Below are 21,815 nucleotides of genomic sequence, written 5' to 3'. Positions count from 1 at the left end.
AAGAAGTTTAAAAAAAAAACACGATAGCAGCACGACGAGTTTGTCTTAAAATGCTCTGAATACTTTTTGTGGTCTAGTAACAGGTCACTGCTCAAGCAAATACTTTTTAATACTACTAAGAATATTGGAAGATGGCACTTGCCAATTTTGTAGAAATGGCAAGAAAGATTCGGGGCATTTATTGTGAAGCTGTGATGTACTTTTCCATAAAAGGTGCATATATTTTGATAGGGATGAAATACAACCATTAGACGTATGGATGATGTCTCATAGCAAGGTTATATATTTAACTCGATCTGTAATACCTTACTGAGATAATACCAACAGTTAGCAAGTGGAATCACTAGGCTCATAGTGATATGACACACTGGCATATGGCATATATATTGGATACAGTGGAAATGTACCCAACAGGAAAAAAAAAAACGTCAAAATTTCAGCCTAAAACTTGATGATGGTATAAAACGAAATTTCGAAGTACCGTCATTGTGGGTGAGAATGGGTCAAAAAAGGATACTCAAAGATGGTTTGTTATATAACAAATGCAATTGAAGTCGGAATAACTTTTTATTTAGTATGTATACTCTCCTATGTGGTAATGATAGTTTAGCAAGAAAGTATCACGTTATACGAGTTGCTTACTAAACTTCAAATGATTGAAAATTGACCCAATCTCACCCCTTAGAGGGGGTGAGAATGGGTCAAAGTATTCGAAATCACTTATCTAAGAATATAAGTTAATTTTATTGATCATATCTAGTAAACCTATTTAAAACATAATGCTATCATGACGAATTAAAACTTAGGTAATTTTAAAAGATGATTAATCCACCTAAAATGGATAATACAACCGAAAAAATGGTTGAAATTTGAAAAAATAACACTTGTATACTGTATCACCATTTTTAGCCATCATAATCATCCTCATTAAGAGTTTCAACCTCCATGAGAGGAGGGGAGATTACAATGAGAGAGGGGCGCATTGAAAGATTGATTGTAAAAAAAACATGATAGTTTGAGTATACTGCATAAGGAATGTTTAACCAAACCCTCCGTTATAAACTCTTATGTACATGATCTTTGTCCTCTATATTGGTAAAGCAAATCACTCCATCTCAAGATCGAGGGTCGTTCAAATATTATGTTAAGTCTATTTTGTGAGCTTATGATATTGCAGTACACTAAAGATTAGTTGATGATTAGAGGAACTGTCCAAACGCATGGGTGTATTGTTATAAATGATTTTAGGCACTAAACGTATTAACACACTCGTTTGACACTTCTCACCATATTTTTGAAAGAAAACGTGCTTTTATGAAGATACGGTGAACATGGCACCACTCTAACGTCAAATGGGGACTGGATAACAAGTTGAATTTTTAGTTAAGGTTATATGCACTCGATAACTTGCTTGACCCAATCTCACCCCCATTCTTAATATTTAGACATAGGGTCGAAAATATGGAGTTTCTAAATAAAAAAAGAGCAATGACAGCCCGTTTTTTTTTCATTACATCAACCAGGCAATACCTACAGCTAACCACTTATAAGAAAATTTATGGTTAGGTACTTGTGTTAAACATTACGAAGGAGAATTTTTTTCAGAGTGATTTACTAGTAGTTTAATCATATAAGTTTAGCCACAAATTTAACAAAAAACGATAATTGCAAAACATCTTATTCTGCATCATGACGTGTAAAAACATCTCCCCTTTGAAATAATATAAAGTTTTCAATATAAATTAGCGATAGTTGATGAGCTATTTCAAATTTTATGTTTTTCCGTTTTGACCCAATCTCACCCCCCAGACCCATTGTCACCCCCTGAGAGAGAGGAGACAGCTGGCTTCGATTGCTTGCTACTTAATGTCACAAACTGTCACCGCGAACCGAGCTGAAAATCGCACATTGATGGTGTGGAGTGGCCAAATATCCAAAAGATCTTATTAAAATTTCGCTCCGTTTGTTGTAATTAAAAAGAAAAAAAAATATGAATGATCAGTTTCCTTCGACCAGCGCAACGAATCCATTTATTTTCCATGCTCTGTCGCAACGAACTCAATATGCAAATCATTTTTGACCAATAATATATTATCAAACCATTGTGCGGCGCACAAAGTTTTGAAAAGAAGTAAGAAGAAGACATGTAAACATCGTGGCTGTCAGTGAGCTGCCTCCTCTCTCTCAGGTCACCCCCATCGACGGTAAACCAAAATCCTAAAAGTGATTCACGTGTTTCAATAGATACTTCCAGGGTCTAAAATTTGTCCACATTCTATGTGCTACAATGGAAGTAATTTATAATAACTGCCTTTTTGATACTATGAAAAAGATCAAATATTCAACTGATCAAACCCAAACCAATGTACCAATGTAAAGGTACAAGGTTTTCTGAACGATTGAAAATAACCAAAATAAAAGGTCTGACTTTGTTTCTACAAAACTCTCAAAATAGAATTCCTCGTTTTCTTTCGCTTCTAGAAATGGCATATCTTAGTGCTTTCCACTAAAAGCACAAAAACCAAGAAAACTGTTTTCGCTTTACGATATGGCTTTCTGGCGACGAAGTTGATTTACACGTCTACTTAGTGTGGATTGTTCAGAACCCTTTCTGGTAGATGCTCTTTCATTCCTTACCCTCATACACTTAGTTACTGCTATTAAAAAAATACCCCGAAACTTACTTTGCATGCGTGAACGTTCCGTCGGGAGCTCGAGCTTTGATTTCGGCGTACTCCTGTATCAGGCCCTGCTTGCCCCGTTCCCGCACCATTTGTACAATTTGTTCTATTGTCTTTGGATCGCCCTCGGCACCGGCCAGGCTGTCGTCGTCACTGAATCCGGACGACGCACTGCTGGGTGGATTTTCGTTCCACAGCTCACTGTTGGTGTTGTGATGATGGTGGTGGTGGTGGTTGTGAAGCACATGGTGATGGTGGCCACCGGCCGCCGCCAGGTCCGAGATGTCCTCGACACCGATGTGATCTAGGTTACCGCTGGGCGTCCTGTGGTGCCCGGACACGTACTCCGAGAGGTCAGTCGTGCCGGCCGCCGAACCGGCCAGGTGCGGATCGAGAATGGCTGTGGTAACTGTGGCCTTCGCGCCACTTCCCATGCTACTGCTGTTGGTTTGCGATGCACCGTTTGTGGTCTGCTGTTGGCCAGCGATTATTTCGTCCTCACGATTCGTCATAGATTTGTAGCAATGGAGCAACCTGCAAGACGGGGAACATGTCAGATACATAATTAATTCCCTAGCCGATGTCGGGTCGGTTCTGCGCGTCCTTGAAAACGGAATGGATGCAGGCAAACAAAAAGTACGAAGTGAGAGGAATGAGGATGGGGCCATCCGGCCCGATCTATATCTAATGGTATGCAAATTGCTCTCAACTACTGCTTGGCAAGATTGCTACCGGTGAACTCTCGCGTGATGTCAAACAGGATGAACGAAAGTTAGTATAGGAAACGAAAACCAACACTGAATTATATAGTGCTATATATACAGGTCTCTAGCCAGAGTCCGTCATGCAATGTTCTGTTATTGAATTGTGTAACCACAAAGGACTAAGCGGTTTGGTTGCGAGCCGCCCACGCTGGATTGCTATGGGGCATAATGAAGCGATCAACATCATTACGAACAAACGATAGTTAACCTTGGAAATGTTAACTAGGTACAACGCGCCGAAATTTATTCGTCCTTGAATGTGGACCTGACCTTAACGGAAAGCAGTGATTGATGTCATTATGATAACATAAACTAGAAGCTGTTTATAAAGAGGTGTAGGTGCCTATCTCAGGCTGAACTGTTGAAGTGGCATAGAACGAAGTTAGTCTTCGAAAACGGAGAAGCAAGATATAGAAGAAGACTGTATCTGGTGGATGGTCGAAATGTGGACAAAGCTTGAGGTGACGCGCTCTACTTTCTTTTAGGTATGGTGTGTGATGAATGATTTCAAAAATCCTACATTTCAGGTGTGAACGTGATACGATGAACGAGCGAGCCAATTAATTTCTCGGTTACCTTAAACTTGGCATGCACAGCAAATGACGCAGTCCTACACCCAGAAACTGTATGATCTGTGCATCCTGGGGGGTAGACATGATTTAAGAAATTTTGGTTTTAGATCATCCCACCGGATAGCGGTGTTGAGTTGGTATTAGTTTGCGTTACAGAAAGGTAAGAAAAACAAACAGAAAAAAATAGAGAATAATCGAATGAGGTTCTGTCCTCATGTAGTGTGTTAGTCTGTTACTGCATCGAGTCTGATTAGTTAGGATGGCAGCTAGTAGGAAATGTAACGCAAATAGTGCATGGTTAACACTCATGGGTGTATGTTTCTCTATATAGTGCAATCCGCACAAATTGAACTATGGATTTTCGATAACTTGAATAAACTTCAAAGCTATGTATACATATTATTGAAGTAGGTATATTTTATGTAGACTGCCGTTCAAATGTACGGGATGGGCCTTGCGAATTGTTAATTTGAATATGAATACATATAAAATTTATCATATTTGTAAGATACTGAATAATTTGTACACCAAGGGTGCAACTCAGTTATGGATCTGAATTTCCTAGTTTTTATAGTTTTTTTTTTTCAAATGTTAATGAATAAATCCAATTTAACCCTTCAGGACGCGCGTCATCAAGCAGCTGAAACTGCACCGTGATCGTGCTGTATACAGCAATCGAGGTTTGTGGTGGTCTTGTACTTTTTACAACGGCGCGCGTGCTGAAGGGTTAAAAATAAATTGTACAGAATTTCATATTTCATACACAGTTACTTTAAACACTACTACAAGTCCTTCAATTGAAAATTTCAGTTATTTTAATTAAAACCACAGATAACAGATGTTTATGCTATCATACGACATGACTGTAAACAGTTTCAATAGTCATATAAAAAAAGGACAAAATAACTGATAATTACTTGGAGTTTGGAGATAGGGCAACGATTGCTTTCATAACGCTTGAGTTTTACCAACAAGTATTTGGTTTTTTTTTATCTGTATTAATGAGATTTTTAGCCCTAGGCTAGTTCATCTCGGGACCCACGCTTTACTTCCCTTCCGAAGGAAGAACTCACATTTTGCGAGTTTGTCGGGAGTGGGATTCGATCCCAGGTCCTCGGCGTGATAGTCAAGTGTTCTAACCATCACACCAGGTCCGCACCACGATTTGGTTTTAAAGTTTTAAAGGCCGCAACGGCAATTGAACTTGCCGTCTCCGCATTGGCGATCCAAAGCCTTATCCACTAGACTAACTGGAGAACCAACATCCGGTAATCATTTAGAACGTATTCTGTTCAATGCTGTCATGGTAAAATCAGAGCTGGTCACTTATGGTTTACAAATTACTGGGCTCCCTATACTGGTACGCCCCAAGGAAATGACTTCATCATTACACCTAATTAAGATTTATTCCGGGAAATCCCCTCCTTGCATTATTATTTGACGATTTTTTAGGTTATAGCAGAACGTACATTCCTCCAGGAACTCCCTTTTATGAGTTTTGCAAAAAATCATTTTAAAATTTCTGGGGACACCGCCAGAAATTCCTTTGGGGATTAGTAACGCTTTAAAAGGCATTCCCTACACGAACTTCTTAGAGTATTTTTCTTTGGCACTTCTTCAAAAGTTTCTCAAAAAATTTCTCAAAAGATCCATCTTAAAACTAGTCCACAGGATTTCCTCCTGGGATTCCTTAATGAATTCTATAGGAAAATCCTTAATTCATCAACCGGTTTCGGGCGTGATCTAGCGTGATTGGAGAAATCCTTAGAATAAAATTATTGAGGAATTTATAGGAAAATTCCTGAAGAAATCCTTTGATAAATTTTGTGATGGATTGCTGAAAGTATTTTTGGAGAAATCTGTGGACGCATTTAGAAAAAAAAACGAATACTTGGAAAAACGCTTAGATAAGCGTCTGCAAAGATCCCTAGAAAAACTCATGAGATATTTCTAAAGGAATTTCCGAAGAAAATCCTAGGAAATGTGAATTATCTTTAGCGGAAATAACGAATAAATTTCTGGAGTAATACTTGGACGAAATCCTACCTGAATTACTGAAAGTTATAATCAAAGAATCTCTGGAAGAATTCTCTGAATCAAATTCTGGACACATTCATGTGAGAATTTCAAATGGAATCCTTAAAGTAATTCCTAAGCAAATCTCTGGTAAACTTCCTGAAGACATTCCTGGAAGAATTTTCGAAGAAATATTTAGAAAATTTTCAGAAGAACCATTGGAAGAATTTAACAGATAATCTGAAAGAATTTGTGAAGAAACCACTGTAGATAATTCTGAGGGAATCCCTGGAGAAATTTCCGATGATTTTTTAAACGAATCCTTAGAATAATTTCAAAAGTAATCGGTGGAGTTGTGTTCCTTGTACATACATAGAAATCTACCTAAAAGAATTCTTGAGAAATTCATCAGGGAATATCAGAAGGAATTCCTTTACAAATTTCGTAGAGAATCCTTTGAAGAATTCCTGAAAAAACGCCAGATGGGGTTCTGTAAGAATCCTTGGTAGATTTCAAAACCTGTAGTAATTTTTGAAGGAATGAATCCATGTATAAATTTTGGAAGATTTCCTTGGACTTGGAATCATTGGTCAAATTTATGGTAGAATCTTATAAGGAATTTTTGAATAGAATTGGGAAATTTCTAAAAGAATTCCTGGAAGAATTTCTGAAGGAGTCTGCTAATGATTTTCTAAAGAAATTTCTGGAGGAACCTTTGATTTTCCTAAAGAATCTGTGAAAGCATTTCTGAAGTATTCCTTGGATGATTTCCTGACAGAATTCGACACCAACATTTCGAAACTGCTTTTGAATACGGAAGCTGAAATGACTTCAAGAGCTTCTTTAATAAATCCTTTCAGAAGTTCTTGAAGGTATCTGCGTTTGTAAATTTTTGTTATAATAATCTTCAAAAGTTTCACCAGAAATTCTCAATAATTTAAGCCTCTAACAATGTCTCTCGACCAGAAATAAATCAACAACTTCTACCAAAAACAATTTTAAAATCCACTGAAAAATAGTCTTGGATTATCAGAGATCCGATCAAATATTCTGTGCATAGTTTCTCTTTTGCGAGTTACTTAACCTTCACGTACCCGCCCCCCGACAACTCATTTTCAAAATACTGGCATTTCGTCAATTTTCATTCAATTATTTTGAAGTCGCCTTCAATCGATCATAAATTGGTGCTAGTTTATTATACTCAAGAGGCCATGTAATATCCGGAACCATGCCGGAGATATTCCGGATTATACTGGGGTCAGGGGGTGGGGGAGGCGTGTGTTTTACCAAATGGCAAAAAGTGATTATTTTATGTGCTATAGTATTTGAGAGGCCCCCGCGGTACCTTTTCCAGGTGTTCCGGAGCGGCCACATCAGTTGATACATTCTTCAGTCTATTTTTTCTGCCTCATTCTCTCGAAATCATGAAGATTGATACGTCGCACGACATCTTTTGGTTGTAAACCAGAAATGTCCCCGATGACACCCCCAGGGTTGTTACGAGAAGGGTGGAAAAAAATCCGCGCCAAATCCGCGCGAGCTAAATTTGAATCCGCGCCAAATCCGCGCGATGCTGGAAATAAATTCGCGCCAAATCCACGAGAGCGTGAAGGTATTTTTTTTTCTTTCTTCACGTTATTGAATAAATCCATTAAATCCATTAAACTGGAATGGACTGCTGGATGAAGAATAAGCTTTTGATTCGTAAATCAACGCAACTCATGCTTTCTGAAAGTGAGTTCGAAGACGTTTCGGCAAAACTTTCGTTATTTTTTTTTCTAAAAACATTTCCTAAAGATTTATTGAGCGATTTTTTAATAGAATTTTCTAGACAAAATCTCAGGAGAAACATCCCAAGAACTAGTTAGTGTATTCGTGGGAAAAATATTTAAAAAAAACTGAAGAAATTTTTATAAGAAACTGAAAAGAAAATCTTTGAAATAAACAGAATGGAACTTTCTTGGCTTTCTTTAAGTATTACTGAATATTTTTGGAGACAGTAACCCGAACATTTTTTTTTTTTTTTTTAAGAAACCAGTATGAATTTGAGAAGGATACTCATGAAAAATTCTCATAAGATCACTTCGAACACTTTTTGAGTAATGTCTTAGTAGTTCTTGAATGAATCTTCAGTGAGGAATTACTTGAAGAAGAATACTTGTCAAAACCTGAGAAAACGTCCCTTAAAATGAGTAATCTTATTTTATTTTATTGATGCACAAGGGGATCATGGGGCCAAGTCTCCAATGCAAGTCCAAGAACTCACATCGTCCATAATACACCGTGGAATTTGGGAGTAGGTATTGCAACCTCTTTAGGCCATGTGGCACCATGTTCAGTGAACTAGCATAAACAGCTCTTCTTGTGATAATTGATCTTGTGTCTTCAATATTGCAAGCTTGGTTAATAATAATTTAAAAAAATAAAAGGATAAATTGTGCAACAACCTCCTTCCTTATGGAAATAGAAATCAAATATATCAAAAACAACAAAAAAGAGTCGTGACGCTTCTTCGTTTGATCACGAAAAGTATCGGTTCTTTTTGCCACCACGAGTGTGCATCTTTCTCTGTCTAGTAAAGATACATTTAAGCCCCGAGACCTGACAGCAATCAAGCTGATCACAAGGTTGTGCCTCTGCCCAGAGGAAAACGTCCCTTAAAATGGATAATCACTGGAAAAATCCTAGAAGGACAATGTTGACAATTTTCAAGACTTACTTGCTGGAGTCCTTTGAAAATCCTACAGGGTTTTCCTGGATTTTTTAGGAGTTTCTCCAAGAATTCCTGCAGTAATACATCCAGGAATGCCGACAGAGATCCCCCAGAGTTTTTCGCCAAAGTTTTTACTAGCAGTTTCCTCTAGGATACCCTTCAAAAAAATTTCCGAAATAATCTAGGGTTTTATCTAGAAATCTCTTGAAAATATATAGCTGGTGCCTTTCCAAATTGTAGCAGTAACTCGGGCAGATTACTATTACCCTTTCGGCTTCCGATAAACGGATATCTTTCGGATATTACATTCAAAGGAACACCGCCGCCGGCGGCGGACGATACGTTACGTCTGGGACGAGTGTGGACTATGCAGTGGGCTCATACTTACGATAAAACGGAGCATAGTTAATTCCCAGAAAAGGCGCAATATAGCGACCGAAACGTCGAATGAAAGCTTAAGAATCCATTTTTGAGTTATTCCTCCTAAGACTGAACGTCATACCTCCCAACATAACCAACAGTCGAAATTCGAAGGAATTGCTAGAAACAAATTTGATTTTTTTGAGAAACGAGAACTCGAAAGTTGAATAAAGATGCACATCATACCCGCAATGGAATTGGAAGAATCGTTGCACAATTTCTTCAAAGAAATATTTTGAAGAGCTGATGAAATTCGTAAACGATTGCTGTAAGCCAAAACGAAAACTTGCTCCAAATTCTTCACTAGGTCAACATGACCCAGTCAGGCACGCTGAACGTACACTACGCTATCGTGGTGCAAAAATTCTAACATCTTAGGAGGGTTAAACAAATATTTACTTTTCATAATTTCTAACTCTAGTGCCGATAATCATTCAAATATTTCGCTGTACACACTACAAAAATCATTTCCGCGCCAAATCCGCGCGAGGGCCAAATTCCATGGGTAAATCCGCGCCAAATCCGCGAAAATCGCGAAATCCGCGGAATTCGCGAAATTCGCGCTGTTGTAACAACCCTGCACCCCCGTGCAAATATGCTTAGATGTTCCGGGGTGGTCAAATTAGTTGATACAGACTTCAGTCTATCGTTTCTGACTCAGTCATTTTAAATCATGAAGATCGATATGTCGCACGGCATGTTTAGGTTGAAAACCAGAAGTGTCCCCAATGAGGCCCCGCGGAACCTGTCACGGGGATCCGGATTGGTCAACTTATTCAAATCTGGTTATCGCAGTTGTGTTTCGCTGTTTGCAGCAAAAACATCACTGAAAATCGATGGTTCAAACAAAATAACACACAAAATAATCACTTTTTAGTTATTTTGACAACCCCCTGACCCCAGCACAATCCGGAATATCCCCGGAATGCACAGTGTTTTATTTTGCCGATTTTGTGCGCTTTTTTAATAACGTTTCAACCGATGATTTTAGCGATATAGTTTCTTCGGAGAAGTTTCTACATTAGACAAGGCGCTTCTTTTGACATAAATAGTTGAATGATCAATCCACCTATAAGTGAGATGAAAAAAATATTTTTTCGAAAAATGCAGATAGACGTTTGATGTCTTCGGCAAAGTTGTGCAGAATGCAATTTGAACAACTATGTCAAAGACGCCATAATGCTGAATCTCATACTTTACGAGATATATTGCGTTGTATGTGCATGCCCCTAGAAATCATATATTTCATCATAACTTTTTAACGGGATTTTTTAGATTTTTGCGTCTTCTACAAAGTTGTTTGGAAAAAATACATGTTTTTTCTGAACATCGAAAAACGCTAGCTTTTGAAATAAGAAAGTTATTTACAAATTACTGATTTTTATAGGGTAACTTTGAACTCGTGTTACTTTTTTCGGCGCAAAATGGCGCAGAGAACCGTTTCGGATAATGAAACAACTATATTTCTACTATATGAAAATGGCTTAAACTTTTGTATGCAAGTGTATTCTTTATGTGTCATGGTAAATATACAAACAATTATCAAATATTGAAATTATTTAAAAACTTCTTAATTTAAAGAGATAGAATGTCGCAATGTTCAGCAAAATTGTATATTCTTGTATGCTCAACAAACTTTCTAGAATATACAAAAATTGTAGAAAATCTTGGTAAAAAGCTATGTTTATTTTAACGAATTATTAAAATAATATTTAAAAATCACTCAGAAATTGATTTTTATTTTAACTTTTAACTTTTACATTATTTGCATGTTCTGCAAAGTTGTTGAGCATAAAAAAATACACAATTTTGTTGAACATTGCGACATTCTATCTCGTTAAATGAAGAAGTTATTAAATAATTTCAATTTTTGATAATTGTTTGTTTATTTACCATAACACATAAAGAATACACTTGTATACAAAAGTTTAAGCCATTTTGATTTAGTAAAAATATAGTTGTTTCATTATTCGCCATTTTGCGCCGAAATATAGTTGTTTCATTATTCGCCATTTTGCACCGAAAGCAGTTAGACGAGTTCGAAGTTACCCTATAAATATCAGTAATTTGTAAATAACTTTGTAAATTTAAAAGCTAGCGTTTTTCAATGTTCAGCAAAAACATGTATTTTTACATTCCAAACAACTTTGAAGAAGACGCAAAAAATCTGAAAAATCCCGTTAAAAAGTTATGATGAAATATTTGATTTCTAGGGGTCATGCACATACAACGCAATATATCTCGTAAAGTATGAGATTCAGCATTATGACGTCTTTGACAAAGTTGTTCAAAATTGCATTTTGCACAACTTTGCCGAAGACATCAAACGTCTATATGCATTTTTCGAAAAAATATTTTTTTCATCTCACTTATAGGTGGATTGTAGAGATGGTCGGGTTTCGGGTTTTCAAACCCGAAACCCGACGGGTACGGGTCGGGTTCGGGCCTGGCAAATTTTAAAAAACTCGGGTTCGGGTCGGGTTCGGGTTTAAACAATTTCAAAATATTCGGGTACGGGTCGGGTCGGGTCTGAATAACGTCGGGTTCAAGTCGAGTTTGGTACCAGTTTAGAAAAATCAGTATTTAGAAAAGTTCTTTATTTGTTATATCTGATGCATTATTCAATTATTTTTAAACTCGGGTTTTGGTCGGGGTTTTTGACAAATAATTTCTCGGGTTCGGGTTGGGTTCGGGTTTCATCAACGAGAATTTTTCGGGTTCGGGTCGGGTCCGGGTTTGACTTTACAAAAAAATCTCGGGTTCGGGTCGGGTCCGGGTTTTGAAATTGAAAATTGTTCGGGTACGGGTCGGATTCGGGTCTGTAAAATCTGAAACCCGACCATAACTCTTTATATCAAAAGAAGCGCCTTGTCTAATGTAGAAACTTCTCCTAAGAAACTATATCGCAAAAATCATCGGTTGAAACGTTATTAAAAAAGCGCACAAAATCGGCAAAATAAAACACTGTGGAATGGTTCCGGATATTGCATGGCCACTCGAGTATAATAAACTAACACCAGAAAATTGACGAAATGCCAGCATTTTGAAAATGAATTGTCGGGGGGCGGGTACGTGAAGGTTAACCAGCCATACGGTTAGCGGCGTCAGAAGTCTTGGTGATTTGTAACCCGAGCAGAAGAAAATGTCAACAGCATAATAAAATATATTATTTTGGCTTAATAACTGAATAATGTAATCAGTAATTTTTATGTTATTAGCATAACATATGATGCTATAAACTTGTCCGTCATAAGCGGCAAAATAACAAAACTCATAACAAAAAAATGTTCCTGGAAGACTTATTCAATAACATGATTTGAAAGATCAATTACAACTTAATAACAGGAAATTTGTGAACTTGTTTCATCACATTTGTATATTCTCTTTAAGCCTCGGAGTGTGGGTTCGATTCCCGCTCCAGTCGGGAAAACCTTTCGTTAAACGGAAAACCTCCACTGGACCCCTAGTATTATGTGCAAGTTGTCCGTTGTCTAGTGTTAGTAAGGTTCAGTCTGTGCAGCCGCTGGCTGAAGGCGATAAATTTTTCTTCATTGTTTTAGGATGCAACTCCAAAACTTAGACCGAAAGTGTAGATAAAGCACAACATAAAAACGTATTGAATTTTGGAATACTGTTATCCCGAGTAGAGGGAAAAAGCTCAATAATAGCATATTTTGATACGGAGATTTGAGATAAGAGGTAAAAGTACTGAAAATAATATCTCAAATTTACTCCTGGAATATCGTCATCATACCACATTTAGCTTTTGGTAAGATCAAATCAATAGCAGTGAGCTATTTGATTGATCTTCAAATATAAAATTTTGCTATTGATTAAGTAGATGGTTCAAGAACAAATTTTTGGTATTATTTTCAATACTTTTACCTCTTATCTCAATCAAACCAATGTCACATTTTGATCGTTAGTACTTAACTTTCTTCCCGGAATACACTGCACGAGAATTAGTAAACAATAAGACCAGTGAACGCTCTGAATTTTTTTTGTAGCAATATATGAAACTGGAAAAGTTTCCCTGATCAGCTATCTCAGAACATAGCAATTCATTAGACAAGTACCCGTTACTTCTACTGTTACAAGTTCCACTTGTAATTCCCATCAAGTTTATTTGTAAAAATCCTTCTACTTTTACCGCTGATTTGATTCTATTCAAAAACTAAACTTTTTCCAGCTACATTTCGCCGAATGCGAGACAGCTTATTAATTTTAATCACTGCTACCAAAAGTCAAACATTCACACCATTATTGGATGGCAAACTACCCCCATATCCCATCGTCCTATGTATCCCGCATTCGGGATCCAGCTCGCCGCTCGCCCGCCAACAGTCACTTACCATGAGGAATGATCGTAGTCCAGCGTTCCGCCTAACCGCCCGGGCAGTGAGTCTCGGGGCACATGCAGACTCAGCTGTGGTATCGACACGGTGAACACCCGCTCCCGTAGCTTTTCCCGCACGAACAACCGTAGGATCTTGAACGGCGCCTTAAACCATAGCGGGGCGGTCACAATCAGCACTTTCTTCAGCCTCGCCGGATAGCCACCCTGTATGGGGAGATAGAGAATAGAGAAAAGTTAGAAACCATTCATTGACCAGAACTCGGAATGGAATCGGGTGGAGAAATGCTCATGTTGTATCGTTATTCAGACCGCAAAATGGAAAACCAATAATCCAGACAAGTACCCACAATACCCACGACATATGAATAATGCAACAGATTCCTACGCATGCGGTCGATGTATTTATTCGATGTGCAATATAGTCATAGTCAGATAGATAGGAGGTACATAGGCAACTCGACCCAGACCTACAGGACGACCGACAATGAGGAAGGACACCATTAGCAAGACGGAGTTTTATCAATGCCAGCGCTGGTGATGGTGGCGGTGCCATAACAGCCAGAAACTTTCGTTTGCTGATGGATGGGAGCTTTACAGGAAGGCCATCCGTTCGTCTCCTCGACCCTGGCCTCGACCCAATCGACGATGATGGGACACAGCGGCGAGGGACCGTCAAACGGTCGTGTTGTTTGTTTTACCAATGACAAAAGGTAAAATTAGCTATTTTCTTTGCCAACAGCAACACACCAACCGGACGGCGACGTTGGGAAGAAGCCGGTTTCCGAACGACCCTGTTACGGGTAGCCTATAGGATATAGGGTAAAGTATGGTGGTATGAGCAACGAATATTGATTTTGGGCTACCAAACTGATAGAACGTTAACAGACGGAGACGACCTTATGCATAACGGTACGCTGATCACAAATTTTTGGATGAGGAAATTGAGCACTGGTACAAAGACCAAGCATAAGGTGAACTGAACTGATGAAATACAGCAAAAACTTAGAGTACAGTAATACCAGCATGAATGAACAAATTAAATTTTTGATAGTATATCTCAAGAGTTTTCAGAAAAAATCCTAATTAAATTCAGAATTGATAATTTTGTATAAATGAGGGCCCATATAGCCACAGCTGTAAAGGCGAGGGTATCCAGCATGATCAAGGTGGGGAAGACGGGTTCGATTCTCGGTCGGTCCAGCAAATTTTTTTGACTTCCTTGGGCTTAGACAATCTTTATGTGTGTCATACGATATACACATGGACAATGGTCATTGGCATAGTAAGCTCTTAGTTAAAAACTGTGGAAGTGCTCATAGAACACTAAGCCGGTTGAGAAGCAGGCCTTGTCCCAAAGGTAACAAGGAAAAGTAAAAGAATTTTGTAGAAAACCCTTGACAAAACAAAACTAATACAATCCCTATGGCATAGTCCATTGGAACCATTATGAGAGACAGGATGCTTGACGCTGTTTTCAGTAAATGCCGTTTTGAATCAGTCATCATAATTCAATTGAAATTTATAGGAAATAAAAAGATTGAATTTCTGAATTTATTTTCGAAAGTTTAATATAATTAGGAATTTCCATAAAACAGTAGATTCACGTTCGTAAGTAATTTCTAAAAATACCAATCTCTGAAATAAGGGGAATGACATATGGGTAATTCTCGCTGAGACCGGCCCACTATTTACACCTTTTCTTCAAAAATGTTTAAGGTGTCGATTTTCTGAAAGCCCTCGCCTAAAAAGTAAGAAAAACGCATTTGATTACTCAAATTGATGGACCCCCCGTTAGTTAGAGCCACAACAATTTTTGCAGACCCCTCGATTTTGGTCAAATGGTGGCTCACTTAAACCGTTATAACTCGAAAGTTTCTCCAACAACCACCTCAAAACGAATTGTTGTTGAAAAGAGGAAAGATAGAGCTACTATTTACAATAATTAAAAGTTGGGTCGGCCATATTGATTTTGGCCGCCATCTTGGATTTTTATACCAAAACATTTTTTTCACCATGAGGGCAACCACCGATTTTCAAAATTTTTGCATCAATTGAAAGCTGGGACATTTATACATAACATATAAAAAAAATTAGAGATGTCTTTTTCTTCTTTCAAAAGTTATCTGCAGTTTTGTAAATCATGCCACTTTTGCGCACTGGGCCCGGTGCCGACCGTTTACATAAATGCAGCGTTATTTAGCAGTGTTAACGAACACGAATTTGAATTCTGAACCCACCAGTGGAAAGCTGAAGGTTTAAGCTTTTCAAAACACTTAAAAAGTTATGAAAACAATGCCCGCATTATTGAGAAACAGTCAAAATCGGAAACGAACCTCCGATTTGGCCAAATTTTGCGGCACGCGCCTTTGTGTATGCATGTAGGCGTAATCTCGGATGCTGTTGCATGTCGTTGCCGGTGCGCATGGAAATGTATGGAGAAAACGCGGCCTAATTTACAAAACTGCAGATAACTTTTGAAAGAAAAAAAAGACATCTCTAATTTTTTTATATGTTATGTATAGATGTCCCAGCTTTCAATTGATGCAAAAATTTTGAAAATCGGTGGTTGCACTCATGGTGAAAAAAATGTTTTGGTATAAAAATCCAAGATGGCGGCACAAATCAATATGGCCGACCCAACTTTTTATTATTGTAAATAGTAGCTCTATCTTTCCTCTTTTCAACAACAGTTCGTTTTGAGGTGGTTGTTGGAGAAACTTTCGAGTTATAACGGTTTAAGTGAGCCACCATTTGACCAAAATCGAGGGGTCTGTAAAAATTGTTGTGGCTCTAACTAACGGGGGGTCCATCAATTTGAGTAACCAAATGCGTTTTTCTTACTTTTTAGGCGAGGGCTTTCAAAAAATCGACACCTTAAACATTTTTGAAGACAAGGTGTAAATAGTGGGCCGGTCTCAGCGAGAATTACCCATATCCTTTTCTAACCGGAAAATTCAAAATTATCCGTTCCTAACCGTCCCTAACCGCTGCTAACTGAGCAACAGTTAGACGCTGTTCACGACGGTTAGCAACGGATAAATGACATACTGGCAGAGCTCCTGACAGCTTTAGAAATAAACATAATCATGTGCTAATTCCTAAATCGTGGACCAAAAATGTTTTGGTACAAGAGGTACAGCTAGAACATTTAATCCATTGTTCTAACAATAATTAAAAAAAAGTTTAAAAACTAAAAAAAAGATGCGGACACCGTTTTCAGCCAGAGGCTGTACATACTAAATGAAACTTAACACTAGAGAAGAGACACACGGAGCATGCAGCAGTGGATGCGGAGAAGAAACTACTCTCACGGAAAAAATATCGTCCGGAGCGCGAATCGAACCCTCACCCCATAGCATAGTGCTATGAGAATTAGAAGCTTAATGACCCTCACCACACGACTACGCGGCACCACAGGTATTGAAGGTAAACCAGAGAATTTATAATGGAGAATACGATGTACGAAATGAGCAACTTTGCTTTAAAGTAACAAACCCGTTTTCAAATCACCAGCGTTGTACTCTAGCGCCAAAGAAATTCATAAAAAAAATCCGACTCTTCAAGTTATTTTTAACAAAGTTGGCAGAATATTTATACAGAACAATTGTTGTTTATCAAATCTGGGTCCCGTGACGTGGGTAGATCACCTTATAATGGTGCGTTACGGCGTAAGATCTACCATAACAAATTTTGATCTTGTATTTTCTTAGCTTTGTTAATTTAAATGCAGAAAAAATCCAAGATCACAATTTGCTCTACTTTTTTTTTTCTTTTACATGTTATGTTTTTCATTGTTAATAAACTATCTCTTTCAGGAGGATTCAGGTAATTTGTAATTATGTTACTGTTGTGAGCCTATCACCATTTAAAAATCTATAATTTTACTTTTTATTTCAGATTTGGAATCGAACACCCAACAAGGAATTAGGAAAGGAACCAGGCATCAACCAAAAATATTGCGTGCACCTGAACGTTGACCAAACGTTTCCTTTGAACTTTACTCTTTCACTAACATCCAAATTCCCGTGACGCCTAGGCCTGAAAGAATGTAGAGGTCTCTATGTACTTTCATAGGTGTCCAACTAATCTTCCTTCCCCATCCCTCAGCTGTCGCAAGGGACGTGGCCAGGACAGCACTCGACCGTTGGAGGATTGCGTCAATCTTGTCTAAGAGTCAGAGATTAGTCCCAAATCTTTGTGCTTTGATAACGGACAGAAAAGATGCAACCCTCATAACAGCGATCCAGGACTGTACCACCTACGAATTTGTGCGACTTGCTAAATGCTAATGCTAATGCCAATGCTAGAACAATTGTTGTTTATCAAATTTTATATTTAAAAAAAATAATTATAGAGTCTAAGACCTATTTTGGGCATGTTCCGCTATAACTCAAATTCAAACCTAACATAGCAAACATATATTCTGTGTTGTGTATGTCCATATGTAATGTCCTTGTTAGTTACGCATTTGTAGTGTTTCACTATAAGATGCTATATTGTTATATGAATTTGTAGAGTTCAGAGCCACAAAATCTTTTATCACAAATAAAAATTCAAGCGAGCACAAAGAAGCAGTACAAGAATCATCTCTTGAATTGATTGTTATCATAAAAACCTCAAATTACTGCCAACTGGCATGATGCATGTGATATGTTGTAGTTTTTATTGGGAAGACCAAAGTTATCTTTAAAGCTACTTATGAAATTTTAAATTTCCTCCTTTCAAAACTTGTAACATATTGTCATTGTTGGAATATTTTCTTAAATTGTCCCTCTGTTATTGGCTATTTCTGGTCAAAATTGGTTTTAGACGGAATTACTTAATAGCTTCCAACGTTTCGGCCCTTGGTTTGGGCCTTCCTCAGGGAGGAACGTTGGATGCTATTAAGTAATTCCGCCTAAAACTAATTTTGACCGGAAATAGCCAATAACAGAGGGACAATTGGGTTTTTAAATTTTGAAAATTGTACTGATTTTTTGATTTTATACGAAAGAGCACCTTTTTCTGAGCCACTATGATTTTTTTCAGATTTTTATAACTTCATTATGGTACCTAAAATCAATTTCAAAGAGATTTTTTGAAATCACCTTTTGACAGCTGGGCAACTGTTTGACAGCTCCGCCCAGTACAAACGGAGACGAGGGATGATTCGACAAATTGCTCCCATACAAACTTCAAATTGATTTTTAAATAGGTTCCCGGGCTCCAAAATTCATGAAAATTTGGATTTCAGCTCAGTTTGACATGCAGATTCAGAATATGGAATCATCTCAACACCGCTAAAGAAGCCAATTGATAAAAACCCTGGTCGCATTCCAAAAAGCTATTTTCTTAAAGATATCAAAACCAAATTACAGACTTCTAAGAAGAATTACGAGAATATTCTTGTTCACTTTTGCCGAAAAATTCCCGGAAATATTTTGAAAGTTTTTTTTTTCACAGAATTTGTAGGAATTTCTATCGGAGTTTAGAAGAATTTGAAATGTTTTAGGGTTTTTTTTAAACCACTTTTGGAGCTTCCAAAAACCCGCATTTTCGTGCACGGAGAATGTGGGTACGTCATTCTGTTCAAAAGATATTGTTTTTCTAAAAAAATAAACACTTTTCAAGTATTTTTTTCTTGATTAATAAAAATAACACTCCTCTAATTTTTTGATTTATTTTATAACAACTGACTGAAATTTAAAAAAAAAACATACAAAAAGTATTAAATGTACAATTTTGTCACCTTTAAATAAAACATTTGGAAATTGTTCAAACAATCTGGATCAGGTAGCAATAAAAACTCATGTATAAAGGTCATTCACGGAAAATGACCCATATCTTAAAAAAATGAACAGCTTGTTCGTCAAATTTTCGTATAATGACATTTCTATCAGCACACTATCTTCACATATGGTAACAATTAAATATTTATCTTACTACTAGGCGTATTGATCACAAAAGAAATACTTTTAAAAAATGAACTCTTGTCTATCTAACAAAATCTTTGAACAAACTAAGTTTGTAAATCCATTTTTTTCTGGGCCATTTGGGCTATTTCTGGACATTGGCCCTAAATTAACTGTTTTCAGAAGAAAAAAACAACTTTATAGAACATTTGAAAATTCTTGAAAATATCTAAATAGTTACATCGAATAAACTTTTTTTTTATTTCTTTATATTTTTTTTTATTTCTTCACAAATATAAAGAAATCAAAAAAAAAAAAAGAAGGATAAACTGGTTTAAGGTATTAATGAAAAAATGATCGATATCTACAAAAATTGAGCAAATAGAACAACAGTCGGGGCCCATGGCGTAGTTGGTCACACGTTTGCTTCATATGCGGATGGTCATGGGTTTGATTCCCAGCCCCGGCACTTGCAATTTTTCGTCAGTTGCTCTTCACCGAGAGCGGCTGACCATGGCTCAAACGGACCCGGATACCCGGACATCGGCGAGCTGCTACTCATAATGGACACCCAATCGGACTGGAAAGCCACCTATCATCCTTGTGCTCATTATTCTACTATGTATAGAGTAGAAAAGTGAAAGCAGCAGAAAGGCAACTAGTTCGATCCCCTAGTGGACAATAGAGCTGTAAATTAGGTTAAGTGATTAAGAATAAAAAAAAGAACAACAGTTTTTCCACAAGTTTTCTCATAATGTCTATTCTCTGCTGTGCAAGCACTAGAATAGAATAGAATAGAAGTTTTCTCATAATGTCTATTCTCACTTCTAGGTGGATCACATTAGTGATACTTAAAAAAAGGGTTCTTACATACTAAACAACATTTTCGAAGATACTAAACCTCTAGAATCAAAAATTCAGCTGGTTTCGCCTGAATCGGGGAAAGAAGGCGAAAAGGTGTCATAAATATTAGGGCGCATGCAATTTCGTCGCCAATGTCTGATTATTCGTAAAAAAATACAGGACATTTTGTTTTTGCAATATTCTTCACTTAACTTTGGCGTTTGAGAAAAAAAACTTTATAATTTTCTTTAAAAAATATAACTCGAAAATGTTTTGTTAGGTTGAAATTATGTCTTTGAAGATATTTGAAGTACCTTTACAAAAAAGACACTGAAAGTAATTTAAGAATAGATTCTTTGTAAATGTTCCAATGAAAAAACTATGCATATTTTGTTTCCTACATACTACTCCATACTTAAATTAGGTACAACAAACTAAAAAAAAGGGAAAAATTTAGAATTTTGCTAAATGTTATATGAAATGGTCTGAAAATTCACATGTCTGATAAGTAATTGATCCTTTTTAAATAAAAACTGTAAAATAGAAATGGGCTGCAAAACGGTGAGTCGATAAGGAGAGCGTCCAATATAGCTCTGGTCCTCACAAGTTCCTACCTCATGCTTCCACGGGTCAAGCGATGACAAAGACCGCCAGCTAAGAGTTGTGTGCTTAGCTGGTAGTGCAGCCTGGGCACTGTTGTCCTTCTGACTTCAGCTAGATTGAGGAGGTACGATCCGAGTGTCTGTTCACCAAGGAGGTGCGGCTCAAACAGCGTCTGTTCTGGCATCCAGCGGCTGAGAAAGAAACGCTGCACCACGCCCAGCTAGATCCAAGGTGGTAGCCCCATCAGCGTGGTCGTCCCAGTGTTGGTTGGGACGTTAAACAGAACTGGCACGATGGCCCTCCGGCGAGACAGGAGTGTTGGCGTAGGCCCAATAAGCCACCCGTAAAAATCCCCATTGCGAATAACATAGGAGAAAATACGACTCGATACAATCGGCAAAGACCCACGCGACGAAATAAGGACTACGATTGGAAACTTGGAACATGGAATTGTAAGTCACTAGGTTTCGCAGGATGTGACAGGATAATCTACGACGAACTACATCCCCGCAACTTCGACATCGTGGCGTTGCAGGAACTTTGTTGGACTGGACAGAAAGTGTGGAAAAGCGGGCATCGAGCGGCTACCTTCTACCAAAGCTGTGGCACCACCAATGAACTGGGAACAGGATTTATAGTGTTGGGCAAGATGCGACAACGTGTGATCGGGTGGCAGCCGATCAACGCAAGGATGTGCATGTTGAGAGTTAAGGGCCGTTTCTTCAACTACAGCATCATCAACGTCCACTGCCCACACGAAGGGAGACCCGATGACGAGAAAGAAGCGTTCTACGCGCAGTTAGAGCAAACATACGATGGTTGCTCGCCGCGTGACGTGAAAATCGTTGTCGGCGACATGAACGCGCAGGTAGGAAGGGAGGAAATGTACAGACCGGTAATCGGGCGAAACAGCCTGCACGCCGTATCGAATGATAACGGCCAGCGATGTGTAAAC

General features: G+C 37.8%; 1 protein-coding gene across 4 annotated transcripts in view; it reads right to left on the bottom strand.

Moving 5' to 3' along the window:
- Positions 1-21,815, bottom strand: part of LOC109411331 (tyrosine-protein phosphatase non-receptor type 9) — a 272,596-nt gene that overhangs the window by 6,843 nt on the left and 243,938 nt on the right. For all 4 annotated transcript variants that reach the window (XM_029870818.2, XM_029870809.2, XM_062859675.1 and 1 more), the window contains 2 exons: positions 13,519-13,727; positions 2,685-3,215 (listed from right to left, as the gene is read on the bottom strand). In XM_029870818.2, coding sequence (XP_029726678.2) covers positions 2,685-3,215; positions 13,519-13,727 — 740 coding nt within the window. The remainder of the gene's footprint in view (positions 1-2,684; positions 3,216-13,518; positions 13,728-21,815) is intronic.

This window comes from Aedes albopictus, chromosome 3, assembly GCF_035046485.1.
Source record: "Aedes albopictus strain Foshan chromosome 3, AalbF5, whole genome shotgun sequence".
In the NCBI taxonomy this organism is placed as follows: Eukaryota; Metazoa; Arthropoda; class Insecta; order Diptera; family Culicidae; genus Aedes; species Aedes albopictus.
The sequence above is the reverse complement of the archived record's forward strand: the minus strand, read 5'-3'. Positions and strand labels throughout refer to the sequence as shown.